The sequence below is a fragment of the Zingiber officinale genome, chromosome 8A, assembly GCF_018446385.1.
Source record: "Zingiber officinale cultivar Zhangliang chromosome 8A, Zo_v1.1, whole genome shotgun sequence".
Taxonomy (NCBI): domain Eukaryota; kingdom Viridiplantae; phylum Streptophyta; class Magnoliopsida; order Zingiberales; family Zingiberaceae; genus Zingiber; species Zingiber officinale.
In genome coordinates this window covers 75,570,900-75,587,682 of record NC_056000.1, presented here as the reverse complement: position 1 = coordinate 75,587,682, position 16,783 = coordinate 75,570,900, and the positions used below count along the sequence as shown (strand labels likewise).

The following is a 16,783-nucleotide window of genomic DNA, read 5'->3' as shown; positions in this document are numbered from 1 at the left end:
ATATTTAACAATTAAATTATAAATTTAGAGTTTTATAAAATTGTTTTGAAAATTTTTAGTTTTCAGAAATAGTTTAATTTTTTAATAGTAATTTACAATTTGATTAAATTAATATTCATCGTATTATAATTAATTTAATTAAATAAGTAAAATGTCCATTTTTTTTATTTTATATTAAAAATTATAGGTGTGAATGTGATACTATTATAATAATTTTTAGAAGTAAATTTAGTATTTGATAAAAAAGGGCGCTCGTTTCATTTTGTGCCAAGATAAATTATTTATATAATAAAAATATTACTTTCATTAATATTTTCTCACCCAAATAACGCTACCTAAGTGTTTACCCTCTCAACTAGGGCTCCTGCTCCTGCGTCTTCCCTTCCCCGTCGCCTATAAACTCATCCTCGCCCTCAAATTCTCCTTCAATCCCTTTCAGATCCGCTCGCTCTTCAATTCGAACCCTAATTCATGGCTGCTTCGCAGCCCTTTGACGGTGGCTACCGCCTCAGATCCGCCTCCAATTCCGCCGCCGCAGGCCCCTCCTATTCGAGATTCGCTTTCTCCTATGCCATATTCCACCCTGCTGCTCCACAGAACACCTTCACGAATCTCTCCTTTTCCACAAATCAACGGGATCATGCGTTATCCGACTTTTATGCTGCCTCGGGTGGTCCGCCCCCGACGAAGAAAAGGAGGTTCTTGCCCGACCGACCTGCGTGGGACTCCGGCGCCAACGGCGGTACGGTGTCGTCTAGTTGTCGGTCCGTCATGCGCCCCCCGAGGCCAGAAGACGAAAACGCGCGACGCCGTGACCTGAACGAGGCGCAGCCACACGAACAGCGGGAACCCATACGTTCGGAAGCCGAGGGCGCACCATTTGTTACGAGGAGCGAGATCGAGATGTGCTCTCCTTCGAGGAAGGATGGCATTGATTGCCTGCTTGAAACGGAGTTGCGGTTCTCCTACTGCTCGTACCTCCAGCATCTCGGGCTCAGGCTTGACCTGTAACTTCGCTTCCGTTATCTTCTCTTTGATTTTGAGTAGATTTTCTTAATTTTTAGATTTCAATTGATAGTATTCGTAGATTATGGTGAGGATGTCAGATGGACAGATTTCCGTTAAAAGTTGGTGGTACATTTTTTTTTTATATTGATTTTATTTTTAATTTGCAGGCCACAAACTACGATTGGGGCAGCAATGGTCCTTTGCCACCGTTTCTTTTTTCGGAGATCTCATGCCTGCAATGATAGATTTGTGAGTAACCGACATCCCATGATTGTGCCTAACAAGCCTGATGGTATTTGTATTGGACCTATTGGTTAGCTTATAATTGTAAGAATAGAGGAATACGATCATACATCTCTTACTGCCTGATGAATTCAAAGTTGCTACTTTTTTTTTTTTGTCAAAATAACTACTTTTTTTTATGTTACATTTTGGCCTTCAATTGAACAATAATCTTAACTAAACCCAATTAGTTACCAATGTGAATCGTAAAGTTAAAATCTTAAAAACAGATTTGTTTAGCCAAGAAGAAGAGATTTGCCTTCACCTTATTGTGAATAAAAATATATTACTACATTTCTTTTAAGTCATAAGCTACTGCATAGTAACATGCTTTCTACTTTTGCACTACATTTTTTATGTAGAGAGAAGGGTAAGGTTGTTTGCCAAAATGGAAAAATAGCCTTGTGTTGATTGAAAATCTTATCTTGCCTTCTAAGTTGACAATCTTTATAGGGCACAACGTTAACATTTCAAAGATGATCCATATCTTTTTTAGAGGAAATTATTATCAACAAAAGCTCCCAAACATTGTTATTTTTTCCCTTTTTTATGCAACGTAGTATGGTTTTTGTAAATGACAGCTGAGACTGTACAAGCATTGAAATTTGGATTCAATGAAATATGTTTTCTCCTAAAGGATCATGAGTGATTTATCTACACCAGTGGGTTTTGAGGGCAACCTCATTTAAAAGGGTGTTTCAGGATAATGTCCATTTAAATGGGTTTTGGTGATATTGATCAAGTTCAACACATCTTCTATGTTTCATCGGTTTCTATTCTTCTCTACTCTTGTAATTTCAATTTTTCCATTCATAAAATTTCAAGCATACTTATGGTCCTATACTTCTCTTACACGTTTCACAGGCTTATCAACTTATCTCACCCTGCATGAGTACATGAAGGACAAATCATATTTTAGATGATGTGGAGACAAGTCAGAATTTTAGGAAGAGATTGTTTATTAGTAAATCCTATACACTTTTATATGCCTTGAAACACTGTTTAATATTTTACTTTACTGCTAACTTTAAAGTTTTCAACGGTTCTCCTTCCTCCATCCTTTACTTTTGGCATTATTTTTCTTACCTTTTATCACTCTTGTTTTATATTTGAAAGATGAAAAAAAGGGTAAACTATTAGGTTGTGCAACATCAGTTTATTTCATTTTTATGTGTCGCACCAGCTTGTAGTAAGCAACTGGTTTTTTTTTTTTATTCTGGTTGTATGTCTAGGTTTTGTTTTTTTTTAAAAAAAAAGCTTATTACCTTCTAATACTCTTAATATTTATTGCATCAGTTGATTGCGACTGCTGCTCTGTTCCTGGCGACTAAGTCTGAAGATACACCATGCTTATTGAATTCAGTGCTCAGGGTATCATGTGAAGTTTCAGAACTCCTCGGAATTCCTTATTATCCGTATCTACATCATAATAAAGTAATTGTTTGATCTATCTTTTGCCTTTCTGAAATTATACTCAAGATCTTTATTTAGTTTCTTCCCATTTTTATTTTGATGCAATGAAACCTTGTAATCTATCATGCAGGAATGGTTTGAACAGTACCGTGAACGGGTTATTGAAACTGAACAAAAGATACTGACTACTCTGGATTTTGAACTTCAAGTGGAGCATCCTTTTGTTCCTTTGGCATCAGTTCTGGGGAAACTTGGACTCTCACAATCTGTGCTTCATAGTCTAGCTTGGAGTATGGTCAGTAAAGGGTATGCTTGTTAGGAGCATAATTAAATTTTTTGTTCTCAACATGCTTATTAATATCTTTATTTTGTTATAAAATATGTCTAGCATCTTCAGTCTTATTAATTTTTTTTTTTATATAAAAAAAAATATCTACATCCCATTCCCTTTCATTCATTTGAAGGGTTCGATATATGATACCAATTGGCATGTTTGTTCAATACGTATATCTCACTATCAACCAAAATTGTCTTCTCTTCAGCTCTTCAGCAATGTTAATAAATGAGTTTTATATTTACAGGCTTAATAAATCTAGCTTCCTGGGTAGTGGATGTTGCTTTATAAAATTAGTGTTCTAGCTTCCTGGCCTTTACAATAATGAAAGGTTGTTTGCAGTGTCTTTACTTCTGAAAATGTTGTTTCTTCTAGTAAAGGTACATTTTTATACAGGTGAAATAATCCATATCCTAGTTCCGAGATGTCTTTAATTTTCTAGTTCAGGTATAGCATGGTCATCTCCAGGTGTGTTCAGGATTGAGGGTGGTTGCTAATTGAAGTTCTCTATAGATGTCTTGGTTGGCTTTCAACAATTGCATGGTGATCTCCAGTTAATTTTTGAAGTGACATCTCGCCTGCATACATTAGTCTGGTCCTTTTTACAAACTTAAGGACTGTCTGATAAGTTAAGTTACAGACTAATTGTTTTATCCAAAAGAGGTAAACCATTCCATTCAGTGTACTCATGTTTCTTGGGCATTTATTAACTATCCAAAAGGAGCATATGCACCTATATTTTTGCATAATGCAGGATATCTGATTAGATCATCTTTGATATACACTGTAAGCAGAAGCTTCAAGCATCAAGGAGAGAATTGTTCTCTTCTTTGTTTCCCAAATTTATACTACTTTCCTGATTGAATAATGGATTATGGGAGGGGAATATTGGAGTATTCCTGGTTTCGGGAATTGATGTATGGTTGGTTCCCAAAGACATGCTATAGTTTAGCACTAAAACAGAATTTCAACTGAAGATTCTCAGACTGTATGTATCAGATGGACTGCTGCTTTGATTTTGGTAAGGAGTCTTTGTATGTAGGATTGTATGTTTTTGCTCTAGTCCTGATTTGCTTGTATCTTTCTATTTGCCAACAAATCTGATATGTTTATTTTAATTCACCGAGCACCTCATGTAGCGTTGCCACTTTTCTGCTTGCGACAAAATGGTTTGGCTGATGGCTTTTCCTAGTTTTCATTCTATGATGCTTTGATTACACCAGCTTAACTATCAAATATACAGCTCACTGACTGTTTTTTGATCTGCAGTTATAGAACTTCACTTTGCCTTCAGTTTAAATCTCGTCATATCGCTGCTGGAGCTGCATTTCTTGCTGCCAGGACCCTAAATTTTGAGACAGCATTACATCCAAACATTTTGCACCAGTTTCATACGACACCATCTATCCTCCAAGGTATCTAGTTAACTAACTTTCAGTTGTCGCATGATTGCTTATGATGTTTATCTTATGTTCTATACTTTTTGTTGGAGCTGCAGAAGTTGTCCAACAGTTGATGGAGCTTTCTTGACTCGAGGGAAGACTTCATTCTGCTTTTATAGTAGCAACTACTTACTGTCTCAGGAAAAGTTGGCTGCCCTAATGTCTATCAAGTTTGCGTTTGTAATTGCCCTTGTGAACCTTATACTTGCTAAGAAAAAAAATCTAACTTCCCAATGTTGCCACTTTTTGTGTCAATACGATATCCCTTCGATAAATTGCTAAATAAAATCTGAAATTTTATTTTATTAGCAAAATAGTGTATGCTTTGAACTTCTAATTTCACAATCAGTAAAATTCCAACTTCTAATTTATCATAATTTATTATTGTTTCAAAAACTCGGAATGCTTTGAATGTTCACACATGATTAAATATACTTAATTGAATTGTGAACTCTGATAATGAATTGCCTTTTAATGGTGTAGACTAGGACAATTATGTTCACACAATAATCTCCTTAGGCTTTACTTGAATTCATTCGGTTGCATTCATTTTATCCTCGGAAACTCGGAACTCTTCGCTTTTGCTTGTGCTTTCAAATTGAAATAGGCATGCATTGCATTTAAAATAGATGATATCATTTCTTTGATCTTTGATGCTTTTCTGTATTCCAAGTGATATATGACGCTCTTTTGTATTCTAGGTGATGTAAGATAGGAATTATTAAAGACTTAATGCTTAACTTTGTATTGTTCACAACCTTCTCTTAAGCTTTTAGTTTATGTTCATTAATCTTCAAATGGTTCCTTCTCTTAAGGTGGAAATGAAAAGCGAAATCTTGGGGATATTTAACAAAAGAATGATTCATTTATGTATTTGAGAGAGAACACTAATAGGTTTTATTCCACCATTTAATTTAATATTTAAGGGAAGTCTCTCGTTGAAGAATCAGCAGAGAGTCGGCCGGCATCAGTTGGTGTAGTTGGTAGTGTTTATTTTAATAGCTCAGGATCAATTCTTAGCGGTCTAAAATATTTTATTAGATGTTTAATCTCTTTCGTATAAAAAGTCGGTAAAATATCTTACATGATTTAATCAACAAGATTAGATAGGATGAAGTAAATCATATCACCTTTTTTGCTCTAATAGGATAAAGAGCCAGTTACATGTAATTTTTTGCTCCTAGGGTGGTTGCAAATATCTGGGCAATTTTTACAAATGGCGAGGTTCAATTCCAAGCAAGAGTAGCTATGGCCAACTAATTTTTTATGTCGAGAAATGATATCATGCACATCTTTAGATGAGCGATCGTGGATGATATCTGATGTGAGTAATTTGACACGGTATTATGGTAAATCTTATTTTTTCCCCTCTCATCTGTATGCAACAAAATACAACATTATGACAAATCTCATATATTTCATTTCTCATCTCCATTTAACAAAAAAAAAATTCTCTCTACCAATAATTATTGTGATGTGATTTTTAAAAATCAACACCACATATTAAATACATCAGCTGACACCACCTTAGTGTTCTCTCTATGCATCATTGGTTGTGTTTTTTAAAAAAAAAACACCACAATAACTGATGTATTTAAGTTGTCGTGTTGCTTTTTAAAAATCAGTATTAAGGTGATATTATTTTTTTGTTGTTTAAAAAAATAGCACCATAATGATAGCTTGTGTATTTAAACTGTGGTGATAGTATTTAAAAATCAGTACCGATTATTACATGCAATCAAAGGAGAGAAGAGATAATTTTATTTTGTTATAGGCACTTGAGTGGAAAGAAATAAGACTAGTCACAAAGATATATTTTGTTGCATACAGATGAAAGAAGAAAGAGATAAGATTTATCATAATACCATTTCAAATCGTCCACAATTACTCGTTCAGAATATCATTTATATTTTGACTAGAGCCGTCAATTTGGGTTGGGCCCGTCGGGTTGGCCCGTCCCGCCAAACAATTTAAGTGGATTGGGTTGGAATTTTATCAACCCAAGTTCGTCGTGGGCCGACCCGCCTAGGCCCGCGACCCGCGCGGGTCGGCCCGCTTGGGCTTGGGTTGGCCCGCGGATTGAAAAACATATGTAAGTTAAGTTTTAGACCAATTTATTATATTTCTTTGTTATAATTTTGATATAAAAATAATACTTTTCATCCAACATAAGTACTCGTTTGTGTTCATTTATATTTAAAATACATGTTTATGTATACATTTAATTGTAGAAAACTTTTTCGAAGTAAAATGTTAAAGATATGAAATGTTTTTTTTAAAAAAAAAATTAATGGGCCCACGGGTTGGCCCGCCAAACCCGCAACCCGCCTTAGAATGGGTTGGGTTGGAAATTTCCCAACCCATCAAGTTGGCGGATTGGCCCATCCCGCCCCGCCAAATGGTTAGCCCGCCACAGGCCGACCCGCCCCGTCACAGGTTGATTCGTCTGACAACTCTAATTTTGACATGTATGATTATCATGTTAGTTGGCACGTTTTATTGGATTTACAAGCTACGTGGAACATGGAATCATACCATCTACTTTAAGATTAATCGGATTATAGATATATAATAAAAATACTCAGAGCATTTTTTTCGAATTAAATTTGGATCATCCGTATAACCACTTATACTTTCCGATTAATTAGGGCTATGGATAAATTACCTATGAAATTAGATTTAGTCGGAACATTAGATTTAATTTTTTTTGGGAGAGTCTGATGACTAACACATAAAATCTTACCATCGTAAGATGTGAAATTCGAATTTTAATATAGCCGATATCTAAAGGCTATTAGCCTCTCCGGCTGGGGGCGGCTGACGGAGGCGACTCAGAGGATGGCGTCGCCCTGCGCGTTGTCGAACGACCCCTGCAGGATCGCCGACCATGACCCGGGGAACACTTGCACCGCGTGCCTGCTCACGGAGTCCATCATGTTGAAATTCTTCCGACATTTCTCCGTCCACTTCCCCAGTCGCATCCCGGTGGTTGTCGAAATGCGCACGCAAGGTGTTCGTCAAATTCCCGATCGAACTGAAAAAAAAAAAAGAATAACAAAATTGTGATGGAAACAGAGCGGTGATTAACCCCACGAGGAAGAAGCCGTAGCCGTCCAAGTTCTCTGGATTCTCCAGGCTGATCTCCACAAAGGCCCTGTGCTCCACCTCTCAATCACGTTGGGAGCGAGGGTGGCAGGTCTCCCCTGTGTCGGGGGCACGTCGCCGATCAAGTTGTACTTGAACACGTCATCGGCGACGCCGAAGGACTCTGCCAGCTTCAGCTGGGTTGCCGGGTCGACATGCGACGCGCCGTTGAGCTGGCGAGATGGATGGCGCGGCTGTTGTCGATGTTGCCCTAGTGGTATGAGCCCAGTGGGTTGGGGCGGGCGGCGCTGGCCGTGAGGTTCACCGGAAGGATCGCCACTGGTTGAGGCGACGACGCCCAGCCGACGGGGGCCTTGGGGAGCACCGGCGATGGCGGATTACGGCCGTAGTAAATTCGATAGTCGATCTTAAGAGATTGTGAAAGATTGTAATCTTGAATTTGTTTAATATTTTCAGTCGAATGAATAGTTGAGGCAATCGTAAGCGTTTCGCTTTGCTCAGGAATAGAAAAGAGGCTTCTTTTCTAATAAAAACGGATATAAATTAGGCAGCAATCTCAAGTAAATTCCTAAACTCGCTGAAACTAATCCTGCCATCCCCGTCCTGATCGAAGACGCCGATCATCCTCCGGCAATCATCCAAACTCACCTCCTCCCTCAACCCCAGCCTTCTCATCACACTCCACACCTCCTCCGCACTTATGAAACCGTCCTCCTTCCTGTTGAACACGTAGAACGCCTCCTCCAACTCCGCCAAGCTCGCCGTCTTCTCCTCCAGCAGCTCCTGCGCCACCTCCACCCTCTCCCCGCTGCCGGAGCCTGCCTCCCACTCCGCCACCAACCCCAGCCCCTGCAGCACCAGCTTGAGGTCGTCGCCGCTGACCGCAGCCTCGCAGCGCGGAACAGCCGGCCGGGGAGACCCCCGATCTCTCAGGCTTTCCGTCGAACAGCTGCCGGGCTGGAGCAGGAGGCTGAGGAAGCGGACGGAGAACTGGACGAACGCGATGAGGAAAGGGAAGAGGAGAGAGGTGGTGGCGTAGAACTGGTGGGCGGGGCCTTCCGCTTCCTTCATCATCTCCATCGACGGTCGCTCGCTCGCTCGCATGCGTGATGCAATGTGCTGTCGGTCTCGGTCCAACACAGCGACAGCGATGGGTTGCGAGGGAGGGAGAGAGGGAGGGGGAGATTGAATTATAGGCATGGTCGACGCCGACCTTGGAGCAACTTCACGGAAGGTGAAGGGAAAGTATGGAGAGCAATTCGATCGCCCAGTTGTCCACGCCATGCGCTGTGGATGACTTTGTCCAGCAAGAAACATGGAGTTGCCATGAAGTTTCGGAGGAAGGAGGGCCATTCCTAATTTATTGGAGCGTAGTCATCCTAGTGGTCCAGTGGCCTCTCATTCTAAACGGGTAAATTAGGTAAATTAGGGAGACATTTGTGTTAGGCGGTAGTTTGTATCAAAGAGCTCTGACATCTAATGAATTACTTTGTATTCGTTATAAATTGATCGCGAGATCTATTGGTCTAGCATGGTTAATTCATACGACTGTCTTGTTGTCAATAGGTTTGGCCAACTGAATACCAGTTCAAATCTTATGTCCCTAAATTTTTCTGTCCCCGTGTACCCTGTCGGTCGGACAAATCAGATTATATCTCAAAATATCATGACATCCTTAAAATGTATACAGTATTCTCATGATGTATAAGACATCCTTAAAATATAATCTGATTTGTCTGATTGACAAGAAAACACGAGGCCAGAAAAATTTATGAACAGATGATTTAAACTCACTGTTGTTTCAATCCGAATTGTTGTTGGAAGAAGCTAATTTAAGAAGAGTTGTCAAGATGACGATTTCAGATTTTTGTTGTCTAAAAAAACAAATGTATAAGACAGATGTCAACGGTTGATGGGATGTGATTTATAATTTTAATAATCTTAGATGTTCAAACCTACCCGACTAATTTGGATGGTGTTTGGAAACCTAACCGACTAATTCTGATGGTGTTTGCCATTCAATTTTGTATGATTAATTTGGAAGGTAGTTGAATGTGTATAAGGAGGTGTGTTAATTTGGATGGAGTAGATAGGTTCGAATTCGGTTAAAGATCCATTAAAAAAAAATCTCAATGCGAATTCAAATTTGAAATCAATTTGGAAATCCTAAGGATTATCAGATAAATGCATAACTAAGATTATGAAAAATAAAATAATGTAATAAAAACTTATTTATTTAAAGAGTATAATGTATAATATTGATCTTATCTTAAAACGATGTACACAGCGACTAGAGATGAGGTTCTGTAGTTGAATGTGTGAAGACTCCAATTCGTCTTACAAAACCAAGAACATCAGTGTCGGACCAGGGAAGGGATCCCCAACATTGCCCCTGTAACGCTCAAGTTAGTCATCGAAATTGTAGAAGAATAATATAAACTATAGCAACGAGAGCGTGATCACAAATAACACATACCTCCTCCTGTGTATGGATTCCCCTTTATATAGTGTCCTATACCGTACGTGCATGTTTCTCAAAGCATGTGAACATTTACCAATTGTCTTATGAAAAAGATAAGTCAGAAAATTATCTCTGACACCTTTCTTTAATAGGATGTGTAAATCCCTGACATGAAAGCTTCCGTCGTATGATTTGCTTGTTGACCATGTCTTGCTGTCAACGACACCAATCTCAGAAGGATACAACGGGCTAAGCAAAGGGTCTCACTGTTGGGTCGAGCGGGAGAGCCGCTCGGTTAGGATCCCCGGCCCGATCTCTCTAGGTTGTTGTTCTCCAAAATTGCTAAGCTAATAGGTTGTTCCTAGTATGGTCGGACAGGCAGCCCGATTGGACTAACCCTTATAGGGTCGTCACAGTTGCGAACATATGTTCTTCTCTTTTTAGTCGTCCGACAATCGGGTCGCTGCCTATCGCCCGATAGGATGAACGATCTGATCGAACGAGCCTCCTGGTGGCACCATGATATTGGGCCCTACTTTCGTTGAGTGGACGGCTACGCTCGATCGAACTCTTTAGGCCCGATTGGCTCATTGTCACCCGCTCAGCCAACTTTGCATATAAGATTTTCTGATCCACAAAATACGGACCAGAGAATGATTTCTTTGCTGGATTGATGAGAATTGATGGCTCCTACCTGTAAAATAGATGGGGACCATCAATCCCGTAAATATATATAAGCGGACCATCCTCTGATCCGTAAAATACGGATAAGAGAATCTAACCTTCCAACTTTAATGATTTGACGATTCCATATTTTTGACCATTTTAACTTTGATGGTAGAATTATTTTTTCCACATTTAACTCATCCTTAATGGACTGCTTTTACCAACACATCAAATGTAGTTTTATATTTTATTTTATTATCCTCAATTACCGAACTAATAATACATATTATTATATTTTTCTTTTTAAATTTTACGTTTTTGTTTACTTAGATGTTTTTTTACGTACGTTTTTTTTACTTTCCTATATATATATATATCATATTTTCAGAAATACAAATTTATTTTTTAAATAAAATATCACATATTTTTATTTTTTATTTAGTTTTTATAATTTAAAATAAATTTCGTTATAAAAATTTTAGGATGTTTTTATCCCAAAGTATAAATATCAAAAAAAATATTTTTGTAAATTTTTTTAATAATTTCAAAATTAAAAAAAAATCATACTTTTTTGAGGTTTTTTGATTTCGAGTTGTATACCCTTTTTGCTAAGGTACCGAGCATGGATCATTACTTAGAAATCAACGATTATCTAAATCAAACAAATTTTCATTGATAATCTTGGATAGATAATCAAAGTTATCTATGATAATTCTCTACCAAATGCACCCTAAATCTGAAATCGAATAACTCAAATAATCCACCCAATCCAAAAAAATAATTTTCTATAATTTTTTATTTTTATCTTAATATTTCATCGATATTATACTACATTATATTATTTATTATTTATGTATGTAAAACATCTTATTTTTTAAAATAAAATTTAATTTAACCTTAAAAAACTCTTAAATCCTAAATTTACATCAACCTTAGTCAACCTGAATATGATCCGAAACTAATCCAACCCAAAACTCTTGAGCCCAAATTCAACCTGAACTCGAATCTGACCCAAACCTGAAAACTTTCAATCCGAAATTGATTTTTTTTTTCTGATCGACTCCGTTCGAATTGACAAGTCATTTTTGACATCCTTATATATAATTTGTGTCTCATATATAAATAAAATTTATTATTTAACATAGTATAATAAAAAATAATCAAACTTTCAAATAAATTTAATAAAAATTTATTTATATTCATTCAATACACATAAAATTAATTAAATAAAAAGTTTAAATAACCCATTAAATTACATAATCAAATTTAAACACATATATATTCAATTAGAAAACAATAAATATTTATAAATGATATTCATTATACACTTCTATAAAAATGAATAAATAAGTTTCTAATATCACACCAAAGATTTTAAACAAAATGAAGAGCTTTTTTAATCTAAACGAGCAAGCTTAAGTTTTATTAAACATTTACTTGGCTCATTTAATAACAATAAACACTCGATTAATTCAATTCCTAAATTAATTAAATTAATCAAAAATTAATTTAATATTAATTAATCAAATTGAATTAAAATTTTATTAAAATTAAATTAATCAAATTAAATTAAAAATTAATTATTTTAATTAATTCTAAATTAACTGAATTTATTTTAAAAAATAATAAAAAAATTTATACAATAAATTAATCGAATAAGCAATGCTTATGGTCGAGGTCAGTTCCCAACCTTCGCCGTCGAGCGCTCCGTCAGCGAAGATGACGGCGCCGTCACCATGGCTCGTTGTTTATTGCCTGGTTAGTAGCGGGACCTCATGTGCCCGCCTAGAGCTTGCCCCGTCGGAAACGACTTGTCGCGCAAAGAACAAGTGTGAGGCTTGTTCTGCTCCGGTGGTCACAGCTGCGGACGCGGCGGCGCTGTTTTCGGGATGGCGCTTCCGGTGGCTAGTTTTGTGGCCCCCCAAGAGAACGCTTTGCCAAACTCAAGACATTCATAGCGCGGCTGGTTCTGTTGTGTCGGCGCCGGAGGCACAAGCGAAGACGGTTGGACTGGCGGCAGAGGAGGTCGATGACACCGTATTGGCAGCGGGCACAAAACCAGAGACAATGCTTGCTTTGGTGGCGGCGTAAGTGGTTGGTTCTGCTGCGGTGGAAGAGTTAAGTCTCCCTAGGCCGGAGGAGGCGGTGGAAGCGGCTGGTCCTGCTACGAGAGTGAGGGCGGTGAAACTGGAGACACCTCTTGCTGCTGTTTCGGCGATTGGCGAAGACAATGGCGACGGAAGCGACTGGCTCTGTTGCTCCAGCGCCAGCCGAGAAAGCAGGGACCTTTCTTCCTCCGCTGGAGCCATCTCCTTCCCGGGAACCCAGGAATGACCGGAGCGTGTGAAAGACCAAGAACGCAAGGACATACTCGTTCTCGTCTTCGGTGAGCACAGAATCCAACAATCGTGACCAGAGGTGAAGCTCCGTTCGCCTGCGCTAAGGCAACCTCAAGGCCAGCAGTGGACATTGGCAATCGTCCATCACCATTACTCTGTCAACCCTCTATGATTTTTGCTGTGGAACACGAGAACAAAGAGGCAGTAAGAGCAAGTGTGTGAATTAAGCACAGTTTAGTTGTATTATTTATAGCCAAAAGTGGAGAATTTGCAGGAAAACGAAGCAGCAGAATAGTAATTTTTTCCACCATTCTCATCTTCTCTCTTCTCTCTTCTCTCTTCTCTCTTCTCTCTTCTCTCTACAACACATGGAATTTGTAGCTGATTAAACAGTATCAAATCAGTTTTTCAAGCCAATGTTCACCAACTGAAACTTCAGTAATGTTGATAAAAAAGAAGAAAAGAAAAGTTTCTTAAACCAAAGTTACTAAGAATAGATGTGCATATGGACTTACTTTTATATGCCTGTGGACTCGATATAGCTATAAGCAGGTTGTTTTTTGGCAACCTCCTTGCATCTCATGTAACTTCTCACTTCCTCAACACTGTCCCAATCCCCAATCATGGCATACAAGTTTGACTTCAAAATGAGATTTCCACTATCCACAGGTTCAGAATCAGTTATGTAATCCACAGCTTGTCTTGCTAGATTGATATTTCCTTGATCTCTACATGCTCCAATTAAGGTGCGCCAGATGATGATGTCTGGTTTCAAGGGCATACTCACTACAAAGGCAAATGCTTCATTTACCAGCTCTGCTCTGCACAGAAGATCCACCATGCTTCCATAGTGTTCCATCCAAGGCCTCATTCCTTGTTCCTCTACCATCCACCTAAAGAAATGCTTTCCTTCTTCCACCAGCCCAAAGTGGCTGCATGCATTGATCATGCTCAGGAGGCACACTTCATCTGGCCTAAATCCTTCCGTCTGCATCTGTGAGAAATAAGCCAGCGCTGCCTGACCATGCCCGTGCATCGCTAAGGCCTGTATCATTGCAGTCCATGTTATCAGATTCCTCCTTGCCATTTTGCTAAATACTTTGCAAGACTTGTCTATATTCCCACATCTGCTGTGCATGTGGATAAGGGCATTGGAAATGTGCATTTTCCTATGAAACCCATAGCTCTTTATGTGCCCATCAATCCATTCTCCTAAATCAAGTCTTCCAAACTTAGCACAAATAGAAACCATAGATAACATTGTTACTTCGTCAGCTTCCTCTCCTAGTGCTTCCATTTTCCTGAACAAAGTTATAGCCTCATTCAGGTAGCCATTATCACCATACGCATTGATCATTGAAGCCCAGGAAACTTCATTCCTGTTTCTCAGATTCTGAAAAACCATTTGAGCATCGGATACACACCCACAATTTGCATACATATTGATCAGTGCATTGTGCACAAATGTGTCGAGGATTGCAAGACTTTTTATCACATAACAATGCAGCTGCTTACCCTCAGCTAAAGCCTTCAGTCGTGAACAGGAACTGACAATGCTGACAACAGTGACTTCATTAGGACGCACACCCTCACTTATCATCCGTCTCACAGCCTTAATTGTTATCCATGGTCGATTGCTCTGCAAGTGCAAAGCAAGGAGAGCATTCCATTGAACAATATCTCTGTGAGGAGTTTCGTTGAACAACTTATCTGCAGCGTCAATATCTCCAAACTTGCCATACATTTGAAGGAGAGAAGTCTGGATCACCAGCTCTGCTTGAAAGCCGAGTTTGGTGGCATGAGCATGCACCTGCTTGCCTACAAGGATATTATGCATGAAGAGGCCACAGGCCTTAATGACAAAGAGGAGAGTGAAGCCATCTACCTTCACTCTTCTCCTCCTCATGAGAGCATATGCCACAAGTGCCTTCTTTGGGACATTGCTATCCAAGAAGCCTCTGAGGACAAGGTTCCACTTGTATGGATTAACTTCAATTCTCTTCATTTCGATAGCTTTACAATTGATACAAGAAATAGAAGCAGATAAGGATGATACTATTTCGTTGAAAAGAAATAGTAATTGCAAACTTAAGAAAAGAAGATTAAAAAAAAATGGTTTTAGAAAAAGATTTCTGTAGAAGCTACAAAGAAGTTTAGAATAAATATAAAAAAGAATCAGAGTTGCGATCAGAATCGAAGTTTAGAATGCAGGCGTACCACTTGGATAGCTTGCCTTCTTCCTCGTGGGGTTAGTCACCGCTCTGTTTCCATTGCAATTGTGTTATTCTCTTTTTTCGGTTCGGGAATTTTACGAACACCTTGCGTGCTCATTTCGACGACCACCAGTATGGGACCGGGAAAGTGGACGGAAAAGGCAGGAAGAACTACAACCTTATGGAAGCCGTGCAGGTGTTCTTCCCGGGGTCGTAGTTGGCGATCCTGGCGTCGTTCGACAACGTAGGGATGTGGAACCTACGGTAGGAGGTGTGGGAAAGGCGCTACCTGGGGCAGCAGCTCTACATCAGCATCGGCAACCTGGAGGAGTCGCTGAGTGACGAGACCAACGTGCCGGACGACGCCATCCTTTGCGGCGCCTCCGTCGCCCGCCCCATGCCGGCTCTCTAGTCTCCGCTCCTGATTCTTCACTTAAATTGCGTACGGTCGGAGGAAGAGAGCGGCTCTATTTTCTAAAAAAATTTGCTTTTTACAATTTTCTAAAAAAATTATTCTTTTTTACAATTTATCAAAAGATAGAAATTTAAATTTACTAAAAACATACTATTTGATATTTATCAAAAATATATATATATATATTTTTAAGTACATTTTCTATTTATAAACACTTTTTTTATTGTCATTTCTTACTCTCTCTTCTATGCATGTAACCAATTTAATTTTTCCTCTCCGCTTTTCTCTTTTTTTTTTTCTTTTTTTTTTTCCATGTGTGCATGTATAACATAGGTCTGATATGTAAATCATATCAGACCCATAAAATTTAAAGTTTAGTTGATTTTTTGATAATATTAGAATACATTTGGAGAAGTCGGAACTAATCAGACATATTTGAATTCTTTGCAACCCTATAAATCAATAGACACTGATCCATTATTAATTTCAGCTTCTACGAAAGTGTAAATTTGTAATAATAATGAATTGGTAAAAATACTCATGCGTGGGCCTGATATGGAATCATATCAAACCCAACATATGGGGATTGTTTTGCTGATTCTTTTTAATTATATTTTAACATATTTTAGAAGTTGAAATAAATAATAGATAACATATTTGAACTCCTTGCAACATTAGAAATCCACAGAAACTGAAAATGAGTGCAATTGAAGCTCTCTAGGTCCATCAGTGGATTTTGACCTAAACTCACTTATTGACCTAGAGATCTCAGATTACAACTATTTCAGGTTCTGTGAATTTCTAAAATTGCAAGGAGTCTAAATATGCTCTCCATTGTTATTTTTGGCATTCCTAGTGATGCACTAGAGGTTTTAAAAAACTTAAATCTCTTTATTTTTTATGTTGTTATGCCTGATATAGGGAGATATCAGACCCAATGACAAAAAAAAAGAAAAAAGGGAAAAAAAATATTTAGATTTTTCAAAACCTCTGGTCTACCACTAGAAATGTCGAAAATAACAATGGAGAGCATATTTGGACTTTTTACAATTTTAGAAATCCACATGACCTGAAATGACTACAATCTGAGCTCTCTAGGTCCATC

General features: G+C 38.3%; 2 protein-coding genes across 11 annotated transcripts; one reads left to right on the top strand and one right to left on the bottom strand.

Moving 5' to 3' along the window:
* The first annotated feature begins 352 nt into the window (after positions 1-352).
* On the top strand, positions 353-4,721 carry LOC122009590 (cyclin-T1-5-like). 9 transcript variants are annotated; one of them, XR_006119596.1, is made up of 6 exons: positions 353-1,007; positions 1,176-1,257; positions 2,587-2,724; positions 2,834-3,009; positions 3,285-3,417; positions 3,485-4,446. XR_006119596.1 is itself a non-coding variant. In XM_042565796.1 (6 exons), the coding sequence occupies exons 1-6, from the start codon at positions 472-474 to the stop codon at positions 4,565-4,567; spliced, it is 1,110 nt and encodes a 369-aa protein (XP_042421730.1). In that variant the 5' UTR covers positions 353-471; the 3' UTR covers positions 4,568-4,721. The 9 variants fall into 9 exon arrangements, 6 of the variants coding, with proteins under 6 accessions (XP_042421730.1, XP_042421732.1, XP_042421733.1 ...); XM_042565796.1 differs by lacking the exon at positions 3,285-3,417 and adding an exon at positions 4,536-4,721 and having other exon boundaries at positions 4,307-4,452; XM_042565798.1 differs by having other exon boundaries at positions 3,285-3,368.
* Positions 4,722-13,565: 8,844 nt separating this feature from the next.
* On the bottom strand, positions 13,566-15,726 carry LOC122009589 (pentatricopeptide repeat-containing protein At5g48910-like). Of its 2 annotated transcripts, XM_042565795.1 has the most exons (3): positions 15,268-15,726; positions 14,936-15,063; positions 13,566-14,868 (listed from the first exon to the last, which is right to left on the bottom strand). In XM_042565795.1, exon 3 carries the CDS (start codon positions 14,792-14,794, stop codon positions 13,568-13,570), a length of 1,227 nt encoding a protein of 408 aa, XP_042421729.1. In that variant the 5' UTR covers positions 14,795-14,868; positions 14,936-15,063; positions 15,268-15,726; the 3' UTR covers positions 13,566-13,567. The 2 variants fall into 2 exon arrangements, with proteins under 2 accessions (XP_042421729.1, XP_042421728.1); XM_042565794.1 differs by having other exon boundaries at positions 13,566-15,063.
* Between the last annotated feature and the right edge of the window lie 1,057 nt (positions 15,727-16,783).